Consider the following 22,024-nt stretch of genomic DNA (forward strand, 5'->3'; position numbering starts at 1 on the left):
GTGAAGAGGGCACGACAAAACCTATTCCCCCTCAGGAGACTGAAAAGATTTGGCATGGGTCCTCAGCTGCACCATCGAGAGCATTGGTTGCATCACTGCCTGTGTAACGGATGTGAAACGGCTAGCTTAGTTAGCGGTGCGCGCTAAATAGCGTTTCAATCGGTGACGTCACTTGCTCTGAGACCTTGAAGTAGTGGTTCCCCTTGCTCTGCAAGGGCCGCGGCTTTTGTGGAGCGATGGGTAACGATGCTTCGTGGGTGTCAGTTGTTGATGTGTGCAGAGTCCCTGGTTCGCGCCCGGGTATGGGCGAGGGAACGTTCTAAAGTTATACTGTTACACCTGGTATGGCAACTGCTCGGCCACATCACTGGGGCCAAGCTTCCTGCCATCCAGAACTTCTATACCAGGCGGTGTCAAAGACTGCAGTCACCCTAGCCATAGACTGCAGTACTGGAGCACCAAGTCTAGGTCCAAGAGGCTTCTAAACAGCTTCTACCCCCAAGCCACCCATAAGACCACTGAACATCTAATCAAATGTCTACCCAGACTATTGTATTTGCATTGCCACCTTCTACTCTACACTACCGCTACTCTTGTTATTATCTATGCATGAGTCACTTTAATAACTCTACCCACATGTATTACCTCAACTAACCGGTGCCCCAGCACATTACAGGCTCGTAAGTAAGCATTTCACTCCAAGGTCAAAACCTGTTGTAATTCGGCGCATGTGACAAATAAAATGTGATTTGTTGACATTGTTGGATCCTTCATTTTTTTTTACACTAACGTTACACAATAGAACATGTAAGAACAGTCAGCCCTTGAATGCCAGCTAACGTTAACTTGCAGAGTTGAAACAAGCTATCTAGCTAACGTGACCTAGCAGGGATCGAAAGCTAGCTAGTTAACGTTACCCTTTCAAACCTGTGGTCTGGTTAGCCTGCTAGTTTGTAGCCAATGCCAGGAATCAAGTTAGTTAGCTTTCGTAGCGACGAATTTAGCCAATTTGGCTAGCTAACATCGGGAGTATGGGGTAACGTTAGTTGCAGCGTGGTGAGGGTGGAAATATGCATAGCTAGCTAGTTGTAGCAACATGACTTTCTACAATTTCTAGTTAGCAATTTGACATCAGTAATACTCTGGAGGCAGTGGAAACACAATTCAAGCAAGCCCAACCCCGATTGACTTCAACGGCTTTAGATACGGCTGTTTTTTCTCTCGAATTCGAACAGACATACGCTACATTTTTGGTTTGCGAAAAGGCCATACGCCTTAGACCGGATATAAAATTGCACAAACCGGATGTCCCAACCCGGAAACGAGAGAAAGGCCAGCGAAGAAAGGGGCGGAGAATGCACGTTTACACGCACCACGTCAAATACGTCTAATTTCATTGGAAACATGTCGGCAGCTGAGAAAATGACCACGGTAAAGAAATGTTCGTTTTATTTTCCTAGCTAGCTAATTGAAAATTAGTAATTTATTCAATACATCGAAGATCCATACACGAAATGCAAGTTGTTTTGCTTGCATAGTCTTGTTTCTGGCATTCGGCTAGTATGAAGCCAGCCCCCGTAAACAATTAACGTAGCTAACTAGCTTGCCAGACACAGGTAGAAAAGAGCTCTGGAAGATTTAGGAAAAGGTTCACAATTAAACATGTATAGCAAATATTCCTACATTTTGCAGTACATTTTGTGGAGATTGAGCGTCCAACATTTTCAATGGTACTGAAATGTTTCAACTTCAGTAGCTATCTAGTTGGCTCGTGCACAACGTTACAATAGGAAAAGTTCAATTTCTATGCGTGCTTGCATTTGTGTCACTCACTATAATTTCAACATTACCTAAGGAGATGACACTTCCAGCCATTATGGATGTTAACATTTCTCTTGTTACGGTTGTGTTCATTCATTTATTCAGTATATTATTTGTAATGTGATTTGAAACTGTTGCACAAAAAGTGAGTGCCTCATGTGCTGTTCATGTATTTTCCCAATGTCAGGAGTTTTCTGAGAATGATGCATCGGAAACCGTACCTAAAGTGAGAGACTCAAGCCAGCCAGATGAAGGTATGGATGTAAATATTTGTCTACTGTAGATTTTCAAATATATACACCTTTTTATTAGGGTTGTGCTGTGCATGTTGATGCAGAGGCTTTGCATGTTTCCTAGGTGATGCAAGTACTGCCACAGCAGTGGTTACGAAGGACACCGAGCCGATGGGTGGAATGCTGTTCCAGGAGATTCAGGGGGATGGTTCGAAGAACGGGGAGGAGAGTGAACGACTATCAACAACATCCTCTTCTGTGTCCAGCAGAAACCTTGCAGGTATAAGATTGATCTTTCTAGTGTCCATGGTTACAAGACTGAATTAACATTGATGTCATGTTTATCTTATTGTCAGTTCTCTCTCTCTTCCTTAGTTTTCATAATCTGGTTTAACCTATGATTCCTTCATTTATTCCCCACTCACAGGACATGCAGCGAAGACCCTTCCATCCACATCCTCTTCACTCTCCTCCACTTCCACTTCCTCTCCACCTGGCAGAGCAAAGATGAGCGTTTTTGGTCCTGGAAGTAAAGCTCTCCCGCCCCATCCCTCATCCTCCTCTCCCCATCCCTCATCCTCGTCTCCCCAGACAGCAAAGATACACCGTGCTCGCAAGACCATGAACAGACCTCCCCCTACACAGGTGAGTCTCCTAAGACGATGGCTGGTAGTAGCACTATATTCTTTAGAATAGCCATTTATATTGTGATATCAATCAAAAAGGCCATATCTTATGTTTGTTAGTATGTTGACAAGAAGAGTATTTTACCACTCAAGGTTTCTATTCCTGTCACATTAACCACTTCCTGACCATCTGATCCATAGAGTTTTTGCCTTTCAGGTGAGGTGCATTGAGTCTCCAATCGTGCCAGTCAACCCCACAGACCCCACGACCAGCTTCACGACAGACAGTGATACTGGTCAGTGTTGAAATATTGCATACATTTAGACTGAATTAAATGAAAGATTAGCCCATTTTGAATGTTCTATATTATTTGTGCATCTCTGAGCGATGTTCTATCGATTCCCGGGGTCATTTCATGTCTCTGAGCCATTCCCCATTCAAGCAGGCTGAGATATAGCTGGTACACCACTTTTTTTCCCTCTGGGAATCGATAGAATGTCGCTCAGAGATGCACACACACAATATAAAATTCAAAATGGGTGAATCTTTCCTTTAATGTTTGTGTAAGATTACTTACTGTTTAGTTTGAATTATGTCACATTAATTGTGTGTCTTTTACTCAGCGGCAGCAAAAAGGAGAAGGTTGGGCCAAGGTTTTGACTGTACACCTGAGAAGGCAGAGAGCGCTATAGGCACAGAGCAGAAGGTAAGGAAGGGGTGTGTCAGTGCTTTCTATTAGCTTTGTGAAATAATAGTTGTTTATAATAGGTCTCATGTTGAGATATTAATTAAGGAGTGGCCCTGACCTAACGTTTAGTTTTTCTTATTTGAATTTCAGGAAGATCGTGTACTCCGCGAGGCTGCGAGACGGCGTGATAGTTGGCTGGAGGACTTGGAGGAGGATGCAGATGAGGACGAGTTCCTTCTCTATAACCCCTATGCAAGAGACGACACGGATGCAGCCTATTCCGACAGCAAGGTCAGAGGCTAATATCAATGTAACTGATATGCTCACCACAGAATAAATATGATTATTGTGGCCACAACCCATTTGTATATACACTTTAACAGGCAGTTCAACCAATTTTAAATTAAATTAAACATGAATTTAGTTTGGCATGTTTTATCATCTCGATCAATGCCATTTAGTAAAATGGTCATGTAGTTTTCTTTATCAAAATCCCATATTTGTTTAAACACGCATTCAAAGATGGTTGAAAACCAGGAAGTGAACATGAAGAAAACTGAACCTTATTTATCACACATTTTTCTGTACTAATTGTATATAAAATGGGAAAATTACAACATTATAAAATGTTGTTCACATCTAAAACAAAAGTAATTCAAATCATTTTAAAATGTTGTTTTACAATTTTAGGAACTCTAGAAAAATATGCTCTACCAGGTGGTTGAGTTGCCTATTAAAGGAATGCAAGAAGTCAAATGGACAATGGATAAATATTTTGGGATTTTTTTATTATTATTTATTTATTAACTTATTTAAAATCTGTATCATTAATCACGGTCTGCCTGTTATCGTCAGTATGTTTCACAATATCATTCAGTTCATGTCATTTTACTGATATTCAAAGCATTTGAACTGTAAATGCATTAATTTACATTCATTTTAATGTTAATATTTTGACACGTGTATGATATTTATTAATATTTGATATCAGTCCCCATTTTAACCGGGCCTATCGCCCATTAAAAGTAAATGAAGCAGACATAATGTAAATTGATGTATCATTTTTTTGATTATTTTAAAAGTATATGCGAATTCCTATACAACATTTGTTTACTCTAATTGTGCAACTCAACCGGCTGGTTGAGAAGTTTGCGACGCTTTACCTATCAAAGTTTTTAGTCGGGCAAACAATTTCATTTATTGGCCTATGCTGAGGCTCAATACACATTTTGCAGAAAATATCATTTTCAGATATTTTTTTGCTTGGCGTACCAGTTAGAGTTAATGCTGAATAGCCACGATTTTAAATAGTTACAAGGACACTGTTGCTGCTCTCTTTCCATGTGTATATCTTTCATTTGTTCCTTTTGCAGTCTGAAGATGGTAGAATAGAGGAAAGGCTACATGAAAGAGAGGCAGAGGAGTCTGGTAACATGACAGATCATGTGAGTAGTTGAACCCGTCCTGTGTTGGTAGTTACAATCATTTACCAGGCAGTTTTAGGCAATATGTGTTGCATTCGATTCCCTTGCTGGAACATAATGTCTATTTGGGCAAAGCAATGTTTCTCTGCCGGTCAACCAAACCCTCTTTGTCCACAGAGCTCTGAGTCTGACCCACAGAGGCAGGGCCAGAGGAACAAAGTGAGCAGCGATTCGCCATGGACTCGCCCAGGGCGGGGAAAAGGGAGAGAGAGAGTCGAAGGATTAGAGGCAGGAAGAGGCGGGTGACAGGGAGATCTTCATTAGTTTGTATAAATAGTATTATCACCGGCACTATCATCACCACAGTGCTCTATTGCTGGTCAATTATTATTTTCTGTTGTAACTCCCAGCAGTGTCGGCAGCATCTGCTCTAGGTGGGTCCCGCGAGTACACAGAGGTTGCCTTGGGCTCCCTGGACATCGTGGCTGCAGACAGCCTAACACGCTCACCTCACCACGGTGTGTAGATGGTGTTCACACCCAATATACAATCCGCATGTCTTTATCCATGGACTCTCTGGGTCAAATCCTAGCTTGACGTATGCTTTCTGTAACTTTGACACAAATCTCCCATTGATGTCTTGTGAACACATGATTTGCGAACATAACTAAAGCCATGATATGGCTCTCAGTGAATAGCACTGATTATCTGCTACAGTACCAAATAACACCGATGATGTTATCTGCATGCCTGTGTAGAAGGCAGTGATGGTGGGGAGACGGAGCGTCTGGAGGAGCTGCCTCTGTGCAGCTGCAGGATGGAAGCACCACGCGTAGACGGCACCAGCAGACGGCCCAACAGACTCTGCATGGCCACAGAGAGCATCAATGGAGAGGTGTGTGTGTGTGTGGCTGGCCGGCTATGCACATGTTGCCTACATGAAGCTGTGTTTCACCTAGGATTCTTTTCAGCAGCGGTGGCAAAGTTAGTGTGGGGGGAGCTTGGTATTGGGTGTGGCCAATGGTGCAGTCTCTTACTGAACGTTTTAGAGGCCGCGGTCTTGGCCGCACAGACAAAAAAAAATGCAGTTTAAAACAAATATCCTCTAATTTTGCCATGGGGTGAAGAGAATTTGCAGATTTTAAGCAAATTTCCTGCAATTCTTCACATTTTACCATGGCTTATGCTATCTAAGTGACTCAAACATTATTTTTTTTATTCACTTAAATCTATGGGGGCCCCATACTGTTACTTTTTTGGAATTTTAGATTTTCTCTGTTGGTTTAGTTTTTATTCTGTTGGTTGTTAATTCTCAAAGATGATCTTTATGAAAAAATATTTATCTCCATTATCGTCTACTTATTTTTTACATCATATGTTTAGGAGTCTCTGCTAAATGAATATAGGCGATTCATCTCATTTAGAATCAACATATGACTCTTCAATACTTACTTTCCCTTTCAATTTTTCCCTCTCCCTCTCTTTTACAGCTGGTGGGCTGTACCAATATCATTCTGAAGTGGGAGACCATGCGCCCGTCCAGTCGGGTTTCCCTCATGGTGCTGTGCGAGAGCCATCGGTCACATATGGTCAAACATCACTGCTGCCCTGGATGTGGATACTTCTGTATCGCGGTGAGGTTTTGTGCCACCCCCACAATCACACATACTGTCTGAACTGGCTAGGTGAAAGAAAATTCCAAGTAGACCTCCTCCATATTCTTTTCAAACTTAGCTTGTGTTTTCAGATCTGTAAAGATGGAGAGGAGACAGAGAGGGCACTGCAGACACTTGAGATGCATTATAAGTCTGCATGTACAGTATATGTTTGACCTGGCCTTAACCCACACACCCCTCCCTAACTGATCTCCCAGGGCACCTTCCTAGAGTGCTGTCCAGACCAGCGCATCGCCCACCGCTTCCACCGGGGCTGTGTGACAGTGCTGGGGTCTGGGAGGGGCAGGGGCATGGGCACAGGCATGCTCTTCTGCCCCCACTGTGGCGAGGATGCCTCGGAGGCCCAAGAGGTCACCATCCCCCCATCAGCATCTGCGGTCACTGTGGTCACCACCTCAGCCTCCTCCACCACCACACCGTCCCTCCCACCCTCCATTCCCTCGGCCCTCTCCCTGGCAGCCTCCACGGGGGCGCTGAAGAACGGGAAGAGGCCAGAAGGCCCTATCAGGTGAGGATGGAGGCAGAAAGCGGGAAATGAAGATGTGGGATATGACTAAGTGTAGGATGCAGTATGATTTTTTTCTTCTACACTGCACTTCAATCATTGGGTGCTTTTGTTCTGCTTGTTGCATATTGTCTGTGATTCTGTATTATTTGATAACTATTCATGTGGAAATTATGGATATTCGCACTACCCTAATTGTCCCAGTCTTTTTTTTTTTTTACACACTCTTTCTCTTCTCTATCCGTCAGTGCGAGGATGCGTGGGGTGGTAAAGAAGGACCCGGAGCAGCAGCCCCCCCAAGCTGCTGTGGCAGCCGGGCCTGTCAACGCAGCTCCCCCAGGGGAGGGGGGAGTGGACAGTGTGGGACCCTCCCTCTGTCTGCCCAATGGGAAGCCAATCTGTCCCAGTGCACTTCCCCCTGGGCCCAGTAGGGCAGCGCTGCAGAAGGCTATTCTCACCCAGGACACTGAGAGGTGAGACAAAATAATGAAATAGACTAATAATGGTCTGTTTTTTTAGAATAATAATTCTTTATTGCAAATCAATGATTGATGGGAATTGTTTACAGCTACACTTGAGCCCTGTTTAGATGCTTTGAAAATACATCCATCTTTCCTCCCCTTTTCTGAACTGACTGAATTGGGGAAATGTATTTAATGGTGTTGGATCAGTGGTTAGTCCAAGGAATAGGTGTGGGAGAGATGCATTTTACAGAGTCCTGACAGCCATAACATAGGAGCTGTTCTCACTTGGTGATTTATTGGTTGTGATTGGTCAGGAGGAAGAAGCTGAGGTTCCACCCCCGCCAGCTCTATCCAGCCGCCAAGCAGGGCGAGGTGCAGCGAGTTCTGCTCATGCTCAGTAAGTGTCATAAGGAATCTGTTCCTATTTTACTGTTTGGTAAAATAGACATTCCTGATTTGATTGCATATTTTGTCTAAAGGGGTTTGCTCTCCTCATCTCTCTTTCATCGGCTCTGGAAACTCATGTTACCACTGTTCTTTCACATAAGTCAAATCAAATTTTATTTGTCACATACACATGGTTAGCAGATGTTAATGCGAGTGTTGCGAAATGCTTGTGCTTCTAGTTCCGACCATGCAGTAATATCTAACAAGTAATCTAACAATTTCACAACAACTACCTTATACACACAAGTGTAAAGGAATGAATAAGAATATGTACATAAAAATATATGAATGAGTGATGGTACAGAACGGCATAGGCAAGATGCAGTAGATGGTATAGAGTACAGTATATGCGATGAGTAATGTAGGGTATGTAAACATTATATAAAGTGGCATTGTTTAAAGTGACTAGTGGTACATTTATTACATCCAATTATTAAAGTGGCTAGAGATTTGAGTCTGTAGGTAGGCAGCAGCCACTCAATATTAGTGATGGCTGTTTAACAGTCTGATGACCTTGAGATAGAAGCTGTTTTTCAGTCTCTCGGTCCCTGCTTTGATGCACCAGTACTGACCTCGCCTTCTGGATGATAGCAGGGTGAAAAGGCAGTGGCTCGGGTGGTTGTTGTCCTTGATGATCTTTATGGCCTTCCTGTGACATCTGGTGGTGTAGGTGTCCTGGAGGGCAGGTAGTTTGCCCCCGGTGATGCGTTGTGCAGACCTCACTACCCTCTGGAGAGCCTTACGGTTATGGCCGGAGCAGTTGCCATACCAGGCGGTGATACAGGGTCGTATGCAAGTGAATGAATGAGATGACATTGACTCCTACTGCTGCTAATAACCCCTCCACTCCATGTCCTCTCTATGTTTGGTTCAGTGGAGGGCATAGACCCAGCCTACCAGGCTGAATCCCAGAACAGACGTTGTGCTCTCCACGTTGCAGCCCAGAGAGGCCTGCTGGAGGTCTGCTACATGTTGGTGCAGGTGAACAATCTTTTCACTTCAATTACAACTGCGTGAAATTCATTAGGCATTTTTCTGTTGCAAACGTTCTACTATGGTGTACCCAAATGAATACGACCCTGCTTTTTATCGTTATGGTCAGTGATAAGTGACTCCTTTACACTTATTCACCCAAATATGGATCAGAGTGTCTCTCATACAGTTCTTATTCACCAGAGTGCTCAAATAAATGTCTCGTCTATTTACAGGCAGGCGCGAAACTGGATGTCCAAGACAAATCCATGAGGACCCCTCTCCTGGAGGCCATCATCAACAACCATGTGGAAGTGACCAGGTACCTGGTCCAGAGTGGAGCCTGCGTCTATCACACTGTGAGTGTCTGGTAAACAGCCCCTATACCAAAGCCGACCCGCTAACATTAGTAGTGGCTCTAATAACATGAGCCGTAAAGGATTTAAACCTGAAAGAACTTGATAATCACCTTGAGTCATCTCAGAAGTCAACAGGAGAATCTATTCTAGACTAACTGTAGCTTGGACCTGTAGGCGGTATGTTAATACAATCTTGATTGCGATCAAGTTATCCACTTCTGACCAATATTAAAATGAGAATTTCTTTGTCCACCTCTCCTATTGTCTTCTTTCCCCCAAACTATTGTTTTTTTCCATTCTCTTTCCATCTTCCTTTCCTCACTGTTTCCCTCTGTTTTTCCTCTCTTCTCCCCCTCTTCTCTCCAGGAGGAAGATGGCTACACTGGTCTCCACCACGCAGCCAAACTGGGAAGTCTGGACATTGTCACCCTTTTGTTGGAGACGGGACAGGTGGACATCAACGCACAGGTGGGGAAGAGCGAGAGAGGAACACTCTTGGGCTCTAGACAGGGTGGCAACAACCAACAAGTCAGTGTGTGTTTTATCAGTCTGTGTCACTCTTTGTCATGTTCATTGACCACGTTGTCTTGTGTTCTGAGAATTTTTTAAAAATAATTTATTTCTCGATTCAGACTTCATGCACAGTTGATAATATGATTATCTTTATTTGATATGAACTTTACAAATATATATATATATATATTTTTAAATTGTTTTTTTTATTATTATTATTTTTTACATAGCCAGAGTTTGTATCTAATTTCAAACTATGTTATGTTTGTCTCTGCACTGTAGTACTCCTTTATTTTGCGTAGCACTAACTTCTTCCTTTGAATGATTACTATACCTACAATGTACTCAATAACGGATACTGTATCATGTGTCACTTGGTAGTGTTAGGTACCTGTAGTTCTTAACTCAGTCTATTGACTAATTAACTGTTACCAGCAGAATAAATCTGTATGTTTAATCTACCAGTTCCATGTAATGTACTGAACCATAGCACTTGTGTTTGGCTGTATTGGCTTGAGTACTATTGTATAGTCCAGTCCCCTAACCCTCTGTCAATGTGCTGTATCCCCCTTTCAGGATAGTGGAGGCTGGACTTCTATCATCTGGGCTGCAGAGCATAAGCACATCAATGTCATCAGAGCACTGCTTAACAGGGGAGCTGACGTCACCCTCAAGGACAAGGTTAGTCTTTCTGTCCTGGTATAACAACATATTGGCATACAATGGCCAAACTGATTTTGAAGGAAGGTATGTAGGATTTATAGGCACAAATCCTTGAAACGACAACATTTGCTTCTTTATTTAATGGTGTGGGTAATTTTGGTTATATGACTCAAATTCTTCTATATATATATATTTTTTTTTAATGTCCATTAATTTGTGATTGATGTCCCCCTGGGATGATAAAAATCTCTCCTCTCTCAATTAGGAGATGAATGTGTGTCTCCACTGGGCGTCCTTCGCAGGCTGTGTGGAGATAGCAGAGATGGTGCTGAATGCTGGCTGCCAGCTGTCCTCTGTCAACATGCACGGGGACACTCCCCTACACATTGCTTCCAGGGAGGGCTTCCTCGAGTGTGTCACGTGAGTAGCCCTATGGCCTGTCAATTGCATCCATCCGTCACTCCTATAGTGTCTCAGTTTGGAATAGAAGGAATTTGTCTGTAGATGCTAATCTGAAGCCAGTTGAGAATTTTACACCCCCCTGAGATTACCCTCCCCATACACTAATCTGATCCTAGATCTGTGTTTAAGGGCAACTTTAGCACCTTTGTTTGTTTTGATTGCTTACCACCTTCTCTCTACAGGCTTTTCCTCTCTAGGGGGGCAGACATTGACATCATGAACAGGGAGGGGGACACTCCTCTTTCTCTGGCGCGTTCCGATTCGCCCGTCTGGGTGTCACTCCAGATAAACAGGAAGCTGCGGAGAGGGATAGCCAATCGCATGCTTCGTACAGAGAAGATCATCAGCAGTGACGTAGCCCAGGGGTACGAGAACGTGCCTATCCCCTGTGTGAACGCAGTGGATGATGAGGGATGTCCCTCAGACTACAAGTACGTCTCCGAGAACTGTGAGACTTCAGCCATGAACATCGACCGCAACATCACGCACTTACAGGTACATACATATGGTAACACCGCACACTTTTAGATGATCCATACTATGATACTTATTATCATTGATCAGGCATGTGTTTTCCCTTTCTACAAACCTCTGTCTGTATCTGTCCCTCAGCACTGCAGCTGCACAGATGACTGCTCCTCCAGCAACTGTCTGTGTGGACAGCTCAGTATCCGCTGCTGGTACGACAAGGTTAGTGACACATTATTTATTTTACACCCCACTTTATTTGGATTTTAAAGTATTCAGCCGTTCTAGCTGTAAATGTTGTAGTTTTTTAAATATATTTGAATAAGGAAACAAAATCTGGAACCTTGTAAAAATCCTGGGTTTTCAGAGAGCTTGCTTCTTCAAATTGTACATATTATCATCTTATTGAACTGTGGATAGTTTGTTAAACATAGATTATTTGTGATGGACTTTCCAAATAAAGTGTAACAAACTGTGTATGTCCCTTTTTTGTCACCCATGATGAAATTGGGGAGGGGACTGTGGATCTGTCTCCGTCTATCCGTTTGTACGTTCGTCACACACGATATCTCAGACAGCAATGGCCCTATTTTGACAACTTGGGTGAATGATGAGTCTTGCCATAGAGATCCAGACTTTACAAAATTACACTGATTGGCCAAATGGTGCCGCAATAACCATAAATTGAAAATGGTAACATTGAAAGGGTCACGCCCTCACCCCTGACTGATCTGTACAAAACTTGATATGTGGCATCTATGGACAAAGCAATATTTTCCAGACGAGTACCTAAAACAACATGGCTGCTATTGACCAATAAACATTCACGTGGGTGTGATCTGGCACACAAATGCATATAAGTCAGTCAAGGATATTCATATTGTAACAATTTGGTACACATGATGTGAACTCTGTCAAGATTCAACATATGCAAGAACATTCATATCAGGCCACACGTGGGGCGCTATAACAGGCACATGTTTGTTTCTTGATTTTTTAAATCAGAGTGCTGAAATTTGTCACGCATGCTCAGGGATATGAGTCTAGCTAACCCATGTGATACCTCAGACTTCACTGGCCCAATTTTGACCACTTGGGTAGATGAAACGTCTGAAAAAAATGTTGCATAAAGCTTACTTAATTACAGTACCAGTCATGTCTGGACACCTACTCATTGCAGGGTTTTTAATTTTCTTTTTACTATTTGCAACAATGAAGAAGAATAATAGTGAAGACTTAAATGAAATAACACATGGACTCTTGTACTAACCCGAAAAGTTATAAACAAATATGAGGTTCTTCAAAGTAGCCACACTTTGCCTTGATGACAGCTTTGCACACTCTTGGCATTCTCTCAACCAGCTTCATGAGGTAGTCACCTGGAATGCATTTCAATTGACAGGTGTGCCTTGTTAAAAGTACATTTGTGAAATGTATTTCCTTAAATGCGTTTGAGCAAATCAGTTGTGTTGTGACATGGTAGGGGTGGTATACAGAAGATAGCCCTATTTGGTAAAATACCAAGTCCATATTATGGCAAGAACAGCTCAAATAAGCAAAGAGAAACGACAGTCCATCATTACTTTAAGCCATGAAGGTCAGTCAATACGGAAAATTTAAGAACTTTGAAAGTTTCTTCAAGTGCCTTCGCAAAAAACATCAAGCGCTATGATAAAACTGGCTCTGATGAGGACCGCCACAGGAATGAAAGACCCAGAGTTACTTCTGCTGCAGAGGATAAGTTCATTAGAGTTACCAGCCTCAGAATTTGCAGCCCAAATAAATGGTTTACAGAGTTCAAGTAACAGACACATCTCAACATCAACTGTTCAGGGGAGACTGCGTGAATCTGGCATTCATGTTCAAATTAATGAAAGAAACTACTACTAAGGGACACCAATATGAAGAAAGTTGCTTGTGCCAAGAAACATGAGCAATGGTCATTAGACCGCTGGAAATTTGTTCTTTTTGGTCTGATGAGTCCAAATTTGAGATTTTGGGTTCCAACCACCTGTCTTTGTAAGACGTAGAGTAGGTGAACGTATTGATCTCCGCATGTGGTTCCCACCCTGATACATGCAGGAGGAGGTGTGATGGTGAGGGTGCTTTGCTGGTGACACTGTCAGTGATTTTATTTAGAATTCAAGGCACACTTAACCAGTATGGCTACCCCAGCATTCCTCAGCGATACGCCATTCCATCTGGTTTGGGCTTTGTGGGACTCATTTGTTTTTCAACAGGACAATGACCCAACACACCTCCAGGCTGTCTAAGGGCAATTTGACCAAAAAGGAGAGTGATTGAGTCATGCATCAGATGACCTGGTCTCCACAATCTCCTGACCTCAACCCAATTGAGATGGTTTGGCATGAGTTGGGCCGCGGAGTGATGGAAAGAAGCTAACAAGTGCTCAGCAACTCCTTCAAGACTTCGGAAAAGCATTCCAGGTGAAGCTGGTTGAGAGAATGCCAAGAGTGTGCAAAGCTGTGTTCAAGGCAGGCTACTTGAAAATCTCAAATAAAATACATATTTTTAATTAACACTTTTTTTTATTACTACATGATTCCATATGTGTTATTTCATAGTAAAAATAAAATCCCTAGAATGAATTGTCCAAACTTTTGACTGTTACTGTATTTGATAAAATAAAGGATTTTCACTGCATCCGGGATAACGGATGTTTCGGGTTTACTGCCTCTTCCCCCTAAGATGAGGTTTACCAGTAAACCAACTTCATTGACTGCGTTGCATCTGTGACACAGAGGAAGAATATCATTAACAATTACATTTTCTCCTTGAGTTTTTTCACTTGGGGATACCTGGCTTTAAAAAAAGAGTTAAACTTGAACAGAATCCAGTTTCTTAATAAATCCTAACAAAAACGGAATAAACAGTTTTCTGTAAACTATATACTTACTTTCAATGATGGCTGTAATGGCATCAAGTATATTGAGAATGAACATTGGAATATATTATCAGACTCCTCTTTAAATTCATAATTCCAGAATCCACTTTTATTCACCTACAAACGATCAAGAAATCTATCAAACATGTTAAATCCGATGTGGTCGGAGAGAGAAAAGGGGCTTTCCCATAAGGAAACATAGTCATGTATAACTTGCACTACTAAGGGAGTTATTTATATGTTAGTGTTCTTGCAATAAGATTTATTTTGGAAAAACATTGTGCCTTGAAAGTACACCATAGAACATAGACGTCTAGATATCACCTCGCCAATTGCGAGATACATAATTGCGTTGCGTCGTGATCTAAAAAGTTTGTCCACCATGTAGTGGTGATTTATGACAACAAATTACTCCGAAGAGAAGCCATGTGGATATATATCAATTAAATTCCGTTTAAACGAAGAATTAGATTTCACCTCCCTCCTATAAGCTACATTTAAACTGTTATGGACAGTGTTCTTGTATATCAGATTTTGCGTAACGTTTAAGTTGGCCCAACATATTTATGAACGGCTGTGCCTGATGTCCTTTGTGGTGGGCTGTCTCATGAATTGATATGATGTATTCAGGGGAGCAGACACCTGGCGCAGTTGATTCGTGAGTTGTTCTTGTGCCCGCTCATATACCCTATAAATATGTATTTCTTTGACTAATTTGTTTACCGGTAGAAAAGCCACTTCTCTGATTGTCAGATGAGTGGCAACCCTGATTTAAAGCACCTGCTGCTCATTGGTTGTTCTTGACAAATGCTGTTTTTAAATTAAGATAATTGTATCTACACACTGAAGAAGGCTGTAAAGCCGAAACGTCTGTGTACGCTATCCCTGATGCAGAGAAAATAATAATAATAATAAAATAAAAAGAATGAAGTAAGCTTTGTGACATTTGAGCACGAGCCCATTACACCTTTTTCTTTGTCTGAATTCGCGGGTTTTACGCACCAGACAAGCTTCTGAGAGGGTGATGGTTCTGTTTTGACGAATGTTGCGTCTGGCGTAAGAGATCCGGTATTTACAAATGTACACTGATTGACCCAAGGGGGGCGCAGCATCTTTCTTGGGGGATTACATTTGTTTTCTGTGTTTACCAGGACCACCGGTTGCTCCAGGAGTTCAATAAGATCGAACCGCCTCTCATATTTGAGTGTAACCTGGCGTGCTCCTGCTACCGCACCTGCAAGAACAGAGTGGTGCAGGCGGGGATCAAGTAAGAGCTGTGTTACTACACGACTGTACATATTGAAATAAAATTAGAACACTATTGTGTATATATACAGTGCCTTCCCGAAAGTATTCATACCCCATGACTTATTCCACATTTTGTTGTTACAGCCTGAATTCGAAGTGGGTAAAACATTTTTTTATTTTTTTATTCTCACCATCTACACACAATACCCATAATGACAAGGTGAAAACAACATGATTTTAGAAAGTTTTGCAAATTTATTAGAAATTGTATCCTGAAATCTCATTCACATAAGTATTACTACCCCTGAATCAATACATTGTAGAAGCACATTTGGCTGTGATTACAGCTTTGAGAGTCTCCTTGTATATGTCTATCAGCGTTACACATCTGGATTTGGGGTTTTTCTCCCAATGTTCCTTGCAGATTTTCTCAAGCTCTGTTAAGTTAGATGGGGAGTGGTTTCCACCAGTCTAATGTCCATTGCTCGTGTTTCTTGGCCCAAACAAGTCTCTTCTTCTTATTGGTGTCCTTTGGTGGTGGTTTCTTTTCAGCAATTTGACCATGAAGGCCTGATTCATGCAGTCTCATACAGTTGTTGAGAGGTGTCTGTTACTTGAACTCTGTGAAGCATTTATTTGGGCTGCAATCTGAGGTGCAGTTAACGCTAATGAATTTATACTCTGGAGCAGAGGTAACTCTGGGTCTTTCTTTCCTCTAGCGGTCCTCATGAGAGCCAGTTTCATCACAGCACATGATGGTTTTTGCGACTGCACTTGAAGAAATGTTCAAAGTTCTTAATGCTCCACATTGACTGACCTTTATGTCTTAAAGTAATGATGCTGTAGTTTTTCAAGCTTTTCTTGCCATAAAATGGACTATCTTCTGTATACCCACCCCCCTTGTCACAACACAACTGATTTGCTCAAACGCATTAAGGAAAGAAATTCCACAAATGTACTTTTAACTTCTTGACGCACCCATCCCTTTAGCGGGATCATTTTCATCAACACCCGCTGAATTGCAGCGCGCCAAATTCTAAGTAAATTACTAAAAATATTTAATTTTCATGAAATCACAAGTGCAATATAGCAAAACACAGTTTAGCTTGTTAATCCACCTGGCGTGTCAGATTTCAATAAAGCTTTTCGGAGAAAGCATAACAAGCGTTTATGTAAGAACATCTCTCTCAGTAGACAAAATATTAAACACTAGCAGCCAAGTAGATTGGTCACGAAAGTCAGAAAAGCAATAGATTAAATCGCTTACCTTTGATCTTCGGATGTTTGCGCTCACAAGACTCCCAGTTACACAATAGATGTTCCTTTTGTTCCATAAAGATGATTTTTATATCCAAAATACCTCCATTTGTTTTGCGCGTTATGTTCAGAAATCCACAGGCTCGAGCGGTCACGACATCGCAGACGAAAATTCCAAATAGTATCCGTAATGTCCACAGAAACATGTCAAACGTTTTTTTATAATCATTCCTCAGGTTGTTTTTAAAATATATAATCGATAATATATCAACCGGGACTGTCACTTTTTCAATAGGAGAGGGAGAGACAATGGGTGCCCCACTCTGTTGCACAAGCAAAACTCTGCGAACACTGACGCGATGTTATCTTTCTCGCCCATTTTTCAAAATAAAAGCCTGAAACTATGTCTAAAGACTGTTGACACCTTGAGGAAGCCGTAGGAGAAGGAATCTGGTTGATATCCCTTTAAATGGAGGCAAGGCATGGAACAGAGCGCTTTCGGGAAAAACAGCACTTCCGGGTTTGATTTTCCTCAAATATTATTTTACCCCTTTTTCTCCCCAATTTCGTGGTATCCAATTGTTGTAGTAGCTACTATCTTATCTCATCGCTACAACTCCCGTACGGGCTCGGGAGAGACGAAGGTTGAAAGCCATGCGTCCTCCGATACACAACCCACTGCTTCTTAACACAGCGCACATCCAACCCGGAAGCCAGCCGCACCAATGCGCCGGAGGAAACACCGTGCACCTGGCCACCTTGGTTAGCGTACACTGCGCCCAGCCCGCCACAGGAGTCGCTGGTGCGCGATGAGACCCTACCGACCAAGCCCTCCCTAACCCGTGCGACGCTAGGCCAATTGTGCAGTGCAGCGCCCTTAACCACTGTGCCACCCGGGACTCAGACAATATTTTGACAGTCTATCCTAATCTGACAATTTTTTGCATATTCTAGTTTCTGGGCCTGAGAAATCGGCAGTTTCAAATGGGTACGTTTTTTAGCCAAAAACAAAAATCCTGCCCCCTACACTCGAAGTTAAGAAGGCACACCTGTTAATTGAAATGCATTCCATGTGACTACCTCATGAAGCTGGTTGAGAGAATGCCAAGCGTGTGAAAAGCTGTCATCAAGGTGGCTACTTTGAAGAATCTCATGCGTCTTCACTATTATTCTACAATGTAGAAAATGATACAAATAAAAAAAAACTTGAATGGAGTAGGTGTCAACTTTTGACTGGTACTGTATATAAATGAGATATTTCTGTATATAATTGAATGAATGTGCTACAATTTGCTACAATTTCTAAAACCGTATTTTCACTGTCATTATGGGGTGTTGATGGGTGAGAAATCAATTTAATAAGTTTTGAATTCAGTCTGTTGCACAGCAAAATATGGAATAAGTCCAGGGGTATGAATACTGAAGGCACTGTATCTATGACTGTACCCTCATCTCTTACTCAAACACATACTTTGATTTATCTTGTCAGTCTTTATGATGGTGGTGTTTGACGTCTTACATTGTCCCGTGTGGCTCAGTTGGTAGAGCATGGTGCTTGCAATGCTAGGGTTGTGTGTTTGATTCCCACGGGGGTAAGAAATATGTATGCACTCACTACTGTAAGCCACTCTGGATAACGGCGTTTGCTAAATGACTAAAATGCTAGTCTTACTCTGGTCTGTGTCCTGGTACAATATCACTTGTATACGTTCTCTCACTCTTAGGGTGCGTCTACAGTTGTACCGGACAGAGAAGATGGGATGGGGAGTACGGGCTCTACAGGACATTCCCCAAGGCAGCTTCATCTGCGAGTAAGTGTGTGCGTTTGGTTATTCAAAGAAAATGTGTGTGTATAAAGGCAATTCGTAATCCAATTCCAAACTTGCCTTGAGGCCACAGGTATGCTCCGATAGTGTAAAAACGAGCATACATTTTATTTTCCATACAAAGGTATTTTCATGGGCTATATTCCCTCGATGGTCAAATTGATCAGATTTAAACGGTAAACACAAAGTATAGACTAATAACAGCTTTCTTTAGTTCCAACTATTTGCGTAGCAGTCAAAAAACTGTAAGTACTGCCATACATGAGGCCAAAAACCTAAATAGGTAAAGGGAAGGGGAACATGAAAGGGGAAAAAGGCTCCATAGTGCTTTTAAATACCCATGAAAACCAAAAAAACATGTTCATCAACCATACTCATTAATTTATAATGCAATATGTATACTTATATTCAAAAATATGTTTCTAAATGGAGCATAACAATAAATATAGCACAAAGAAAATTAGATTTTGGCTCCAACGGTATGATTGGCTAATTTAATGTTTTGACAGTTTGTCAATTAATTAATTGGCTTGTTGATGAATGTAAGTAACATTTCTCTCCACACAGATATGTTGGAGAACTGATCTCTGATGCAGAGGCAGATGTAAGAGAAGATGACTCCTACCTCTTTGACCTGGACAATAAGGTACCTCATCTGTTTTTTTCTCTCATAGGATTACACATAAACGATAAAATATTTCAAATTTGATTTGTCACATGCGCCAAATACAACCGGTGTGGACTTTACCGTCATTTAGACACAGAAGTTTAAAAAAATGGACTACACTGATATTCCTATGCACCTTAATACATCTCTCTCTCCTTCCCTCTAAAGGATGGGGAGGTGTACTGCATCGATGCCCGTTACTACGGTAACATCAGCCGCTTCATAAACCACCTGTGCGACCCTAACATCATCCCTGTGCGTGTATTCATGCTACACCAGGACCTGCGCTTCCCCCGCATCGCTTTCTTCAGTTCCAGAGACATCCTCACAGGACAGGAGCTAGGGTGAGAGGCTGCACCGGATCTGAGCGTCAGACACAAAATGGAAGCCCAGTGGAGTGACTTTGATACTGCCTTAGGAAAGTTGAAACATGATTTGGCACCACTTTTTCAGTAACCGTAGCATCTATTCCGTGTATCACTTTTCTGCACCAGAAATAAAATGGCCTGAGTATATTGTTTATTCCACTAGGATTGTGATATTAACATGCATTGTAATTCCAGGCTGAGAATTGTGTCAATGCTCTTTCTGTGTAAACAGGTTTGATTATGGAGACCGCTTCTGGGACATAAAGAGTAAATACTTCACCTGCCAGTGTGGATCAGAGAAATGCAAACACTCAGCGGAGGCCATCGCCTTGGAGCAGAACAGGCTCGCTCGACTGGAGGCCTGCCCAGAATCGGAGACTGACCCTGGGCTTGCCATGTTAGGAAACTCCTAGGCTTCCCTGGGGCCTGTTGCGTGTATTTTTTTACAGTCACTTCATTTTGTACGAATTTGTGCATTTATTGTTTCAGTGTGGTAGACCAATCTTAACTTCTTCGATGTATGGGGTTTAAGTGACTGGGAAAAAAAGGTATCTTCTGTGTAAGACCCTTTCATACAGTATAGTATTGCCATGAGATATCAAGTTATGCTCACCACTTGCTGTGCCAAATACATACTGAATAATTCATTTCACAGTACTCCACCATGATTGTCTACTGCTGTGAAGCAGTTGAAGTTACCAACAGCTGACTTGTGTAGTAATGAAGTTATGCATATGTCTTTGTTTTTTTAAAAACAAAGTCCCTTTTGTTTTATGTTCTGTCATTTAATAAATGTGACTACAAATCGACTAATGGATCTACATTTGTTTCAGCAGTGTCGCATTTCATACAACTCACTGAATATCAAGCAGCCGAGACAATCCAGAGAATTGGTTGTTCTAATTTCTACATAGTTTGCAGAAACAGTTGAGATAATGTAACATTCCATCTGTACCTTAATTATTTTTAGTTTGAACCTTTGCTCTGAACAGCACCTTAATCTGGTCTTGGACAAAGTTTTTGGGACGTGTTGTATAGGTGCCACTATCTGCGAGTCAACTCAACCATGCTTTCCTTTGCCCCAATTCATGGTTATTGCAAAGTCTTCTACAGCTCATGATGGGAAAGGGAGTATGAACTCTTCGCTTTTATAACTTCTCCAGTAATACTGACAGCAAAGTCCATCTGACAGGCTTGTTCATGTTAATCACTGAAGATCATGGGGAGACTGAATGAAACCTTTACAAAGCAATAAGGGCTTTTAGTGTGACGTAAGTCACTCCCTCAAACATCCTAAATACACTGAACCAAATTGTAAAGTGTTGGTCCCATTTTCCTGAGCTGAAATAAAAGATCCCAGAAATATTCCATATGACAAAAGCTTATTTCTCTCACATTTGGAGCACACATTTGAACATTGCCATATCAAGAAGCTGATTAAACAGCATGATCATTACACAGGCCACTAAAATGTGCAGTTTTGTCACACAACACAATGCCACAGATGTCTCAAGTTTTGAGAAAAGAATGTGCAATTGGCATACTGACTGCAGGAATGTCCACCAGAGCTGTTGCCTGAGAATTTAATGTTAATTTCTCTACCATAAGCTGCCTCCAATGTAATTTTAGAGAATTTGGCTGTATGTCTAACCGGCCTCACAACCGCAGATCATGTGTAACCACACCAACCCAGGACCTCGACATCCGGCTTCTTCACCTGCGGGATCGTCTGTGACTACTCACCCGGACAGCTGATGAAAATGGGTTTGCACAACCAAGTCATTTCTGCACAAACTGTCAGAAACCGTTTCAGGGAAGCTCATCTGTGTGCTCGTCGTACTCACCAGGGTCTGACCTGACTGCAATTTGGAGGTGTAACCGACTTCACTGGGCAAATGCTCACCTTCGATGGCCACTGTCATGTTGAAGAAGTGTGCTCTTTACGGGTGAATCCCGGTTTCAACTGTACTGGGCAGATGACAGGTTTTGTGTGGGCGAGCAGTGTGAATAGAGTGCCCCAATGCTGGCAGTGGTATGGGCAGACATAAGCTGTGGACAACAAACACAATTTATCAATGGAAATTTGAATGCACAGATATACCGTGACGAGATCCTGAGGCCCATTGTCATGCCATTCATCCACCACCATCACCTCATGTTTCAGCATAATAATGCATGTAGCAAGGATCTTTTGTACACAAGTCCTGGAAGCTGAAAATGTCCCAGTTCTTCCATGGCCTGCATATTCACTAGACATGTCACCTATTGAGCATGTTTGGGAGGCTTTGGAATGACATGTACTACAGTGTGTTCCAGTTCCTGCCAATATCCAGCAACTTCACAGATCCATTGAAGAGGAGTGGGACAACATTCCACAGGACACAATCAACAGCCAGATCAACTCTATGCAAAGGAGATGTGTCACGCAGCA

At 42.1% G+C, this 22,024-nt stretch overlaps 1 protein-coding gene across 3 annotated transcripts; it reads left to right on the forward strand.

Moving 5' to 3' along the window:
* The first annotated feature begins 627 nt into the window (after window positions 1-627).
* LOC139392193 (histone-lysine N-methyltransferase EHMT2-like) lies at window positions 628-20,402 on the forward strand. Of its 3 annotated transcripts, none has more exons than XM_071139984.1 (27): window positions 628-680; window positions 2,009-2,075; window positions 2,179-2,334; window positions 2,482-2,699; window positions 2,898-2,976; window positions 3,305-3,387; window positions 3,520-3,660; window positions 4,743-4,814; window positions 4,971-5,091; window positions 5,207-5,311; window positions 5,552-5,688; window positions 6,284-6,427; window positions 6,667-6,977; window positions 7,223-7,447; window positions 7,753-7,835; window positions 8,760-8,866; window positions 9,094-9,216; window positions 9,583-9,744; window positions 10,306-10,410; window positions 10,658-10,812; window positions 11,037-11,349; window positions 11,467-11,544; window positions 15,379-15,494; window positions 18,457-18,543; window positions 19,126-19,204; window positions 19,394-19,569; window positions 19,826-20,402. In XM_071139984.1, exons 3-27 carry the CDS (start codon window positions 2,226-2,228, stop codon window positions 20,004-20,006), a joined length of 3,510 nt encoding a protein of 1,169 aa, XP_070996085.1. In that variant the 5' UTR covers window positions 628-680; window positions 2,009-2,075; window positions 2,179-2,225; the 3' UTR covers window positions 20,007-20,402. The 3 variants fall into 3 exon arrangements, with proteins under 3 accessions (XP_070996085.1, XP_070996083.1, XP_070996084.1); XM_071139982.1 differs by lacking the exon at window positions 628-680 and adding an exon at window positions 1,254-1,431; XM_071139983.1 differs by lacking the exon at window positions 628-680 and adding an exon at window positions 1,254-1,431 and having other exon boundaries at window positions 9,583-9,684.
* Window positions 20,403-22,024: the final 1,622 nt, after the last annotated feature.

Source organism: Oncorhynchus clarkii, chromosome 32 (assembly GCF_045791955.1).
Source record: "Oncorhynchus clarkii lewisi isolate Uvic-CL-2024 chromosome 32, UVic_Ocla_1.0, whole genome shotgun sequence".
Lineage (NCBI taxonomy): Eukaryota > Metazoa > Chordata > Actinopteri > Salmoniformes > Salmonidae > Oncorhynchus > Oncorhynchus clarkii.

Coding starts and splice junctions, on each gene's coding strand:
- LOC139392193 (XM_071139982.1), top strand. CDS start 1,306: ATGTCCCAACCCGGAAACGAGAGAAAGGCCAGCGAAGAAAGGGGCGGA. Junction 9,217..9,582: donor GAGCCTGCGTCTATCACACT/GTGAGTGTCTGG, acceptor TCTTCTCTCCAG/GAGGAAGATGGCTACACTGG. Junction 19,570..19,825: donor CTCACAGGACAGGAGCTAGG/GTGAGAGGCTGC, acceptor CTGTGTAAACAG/GTTTGATTATGGAGACCGCT.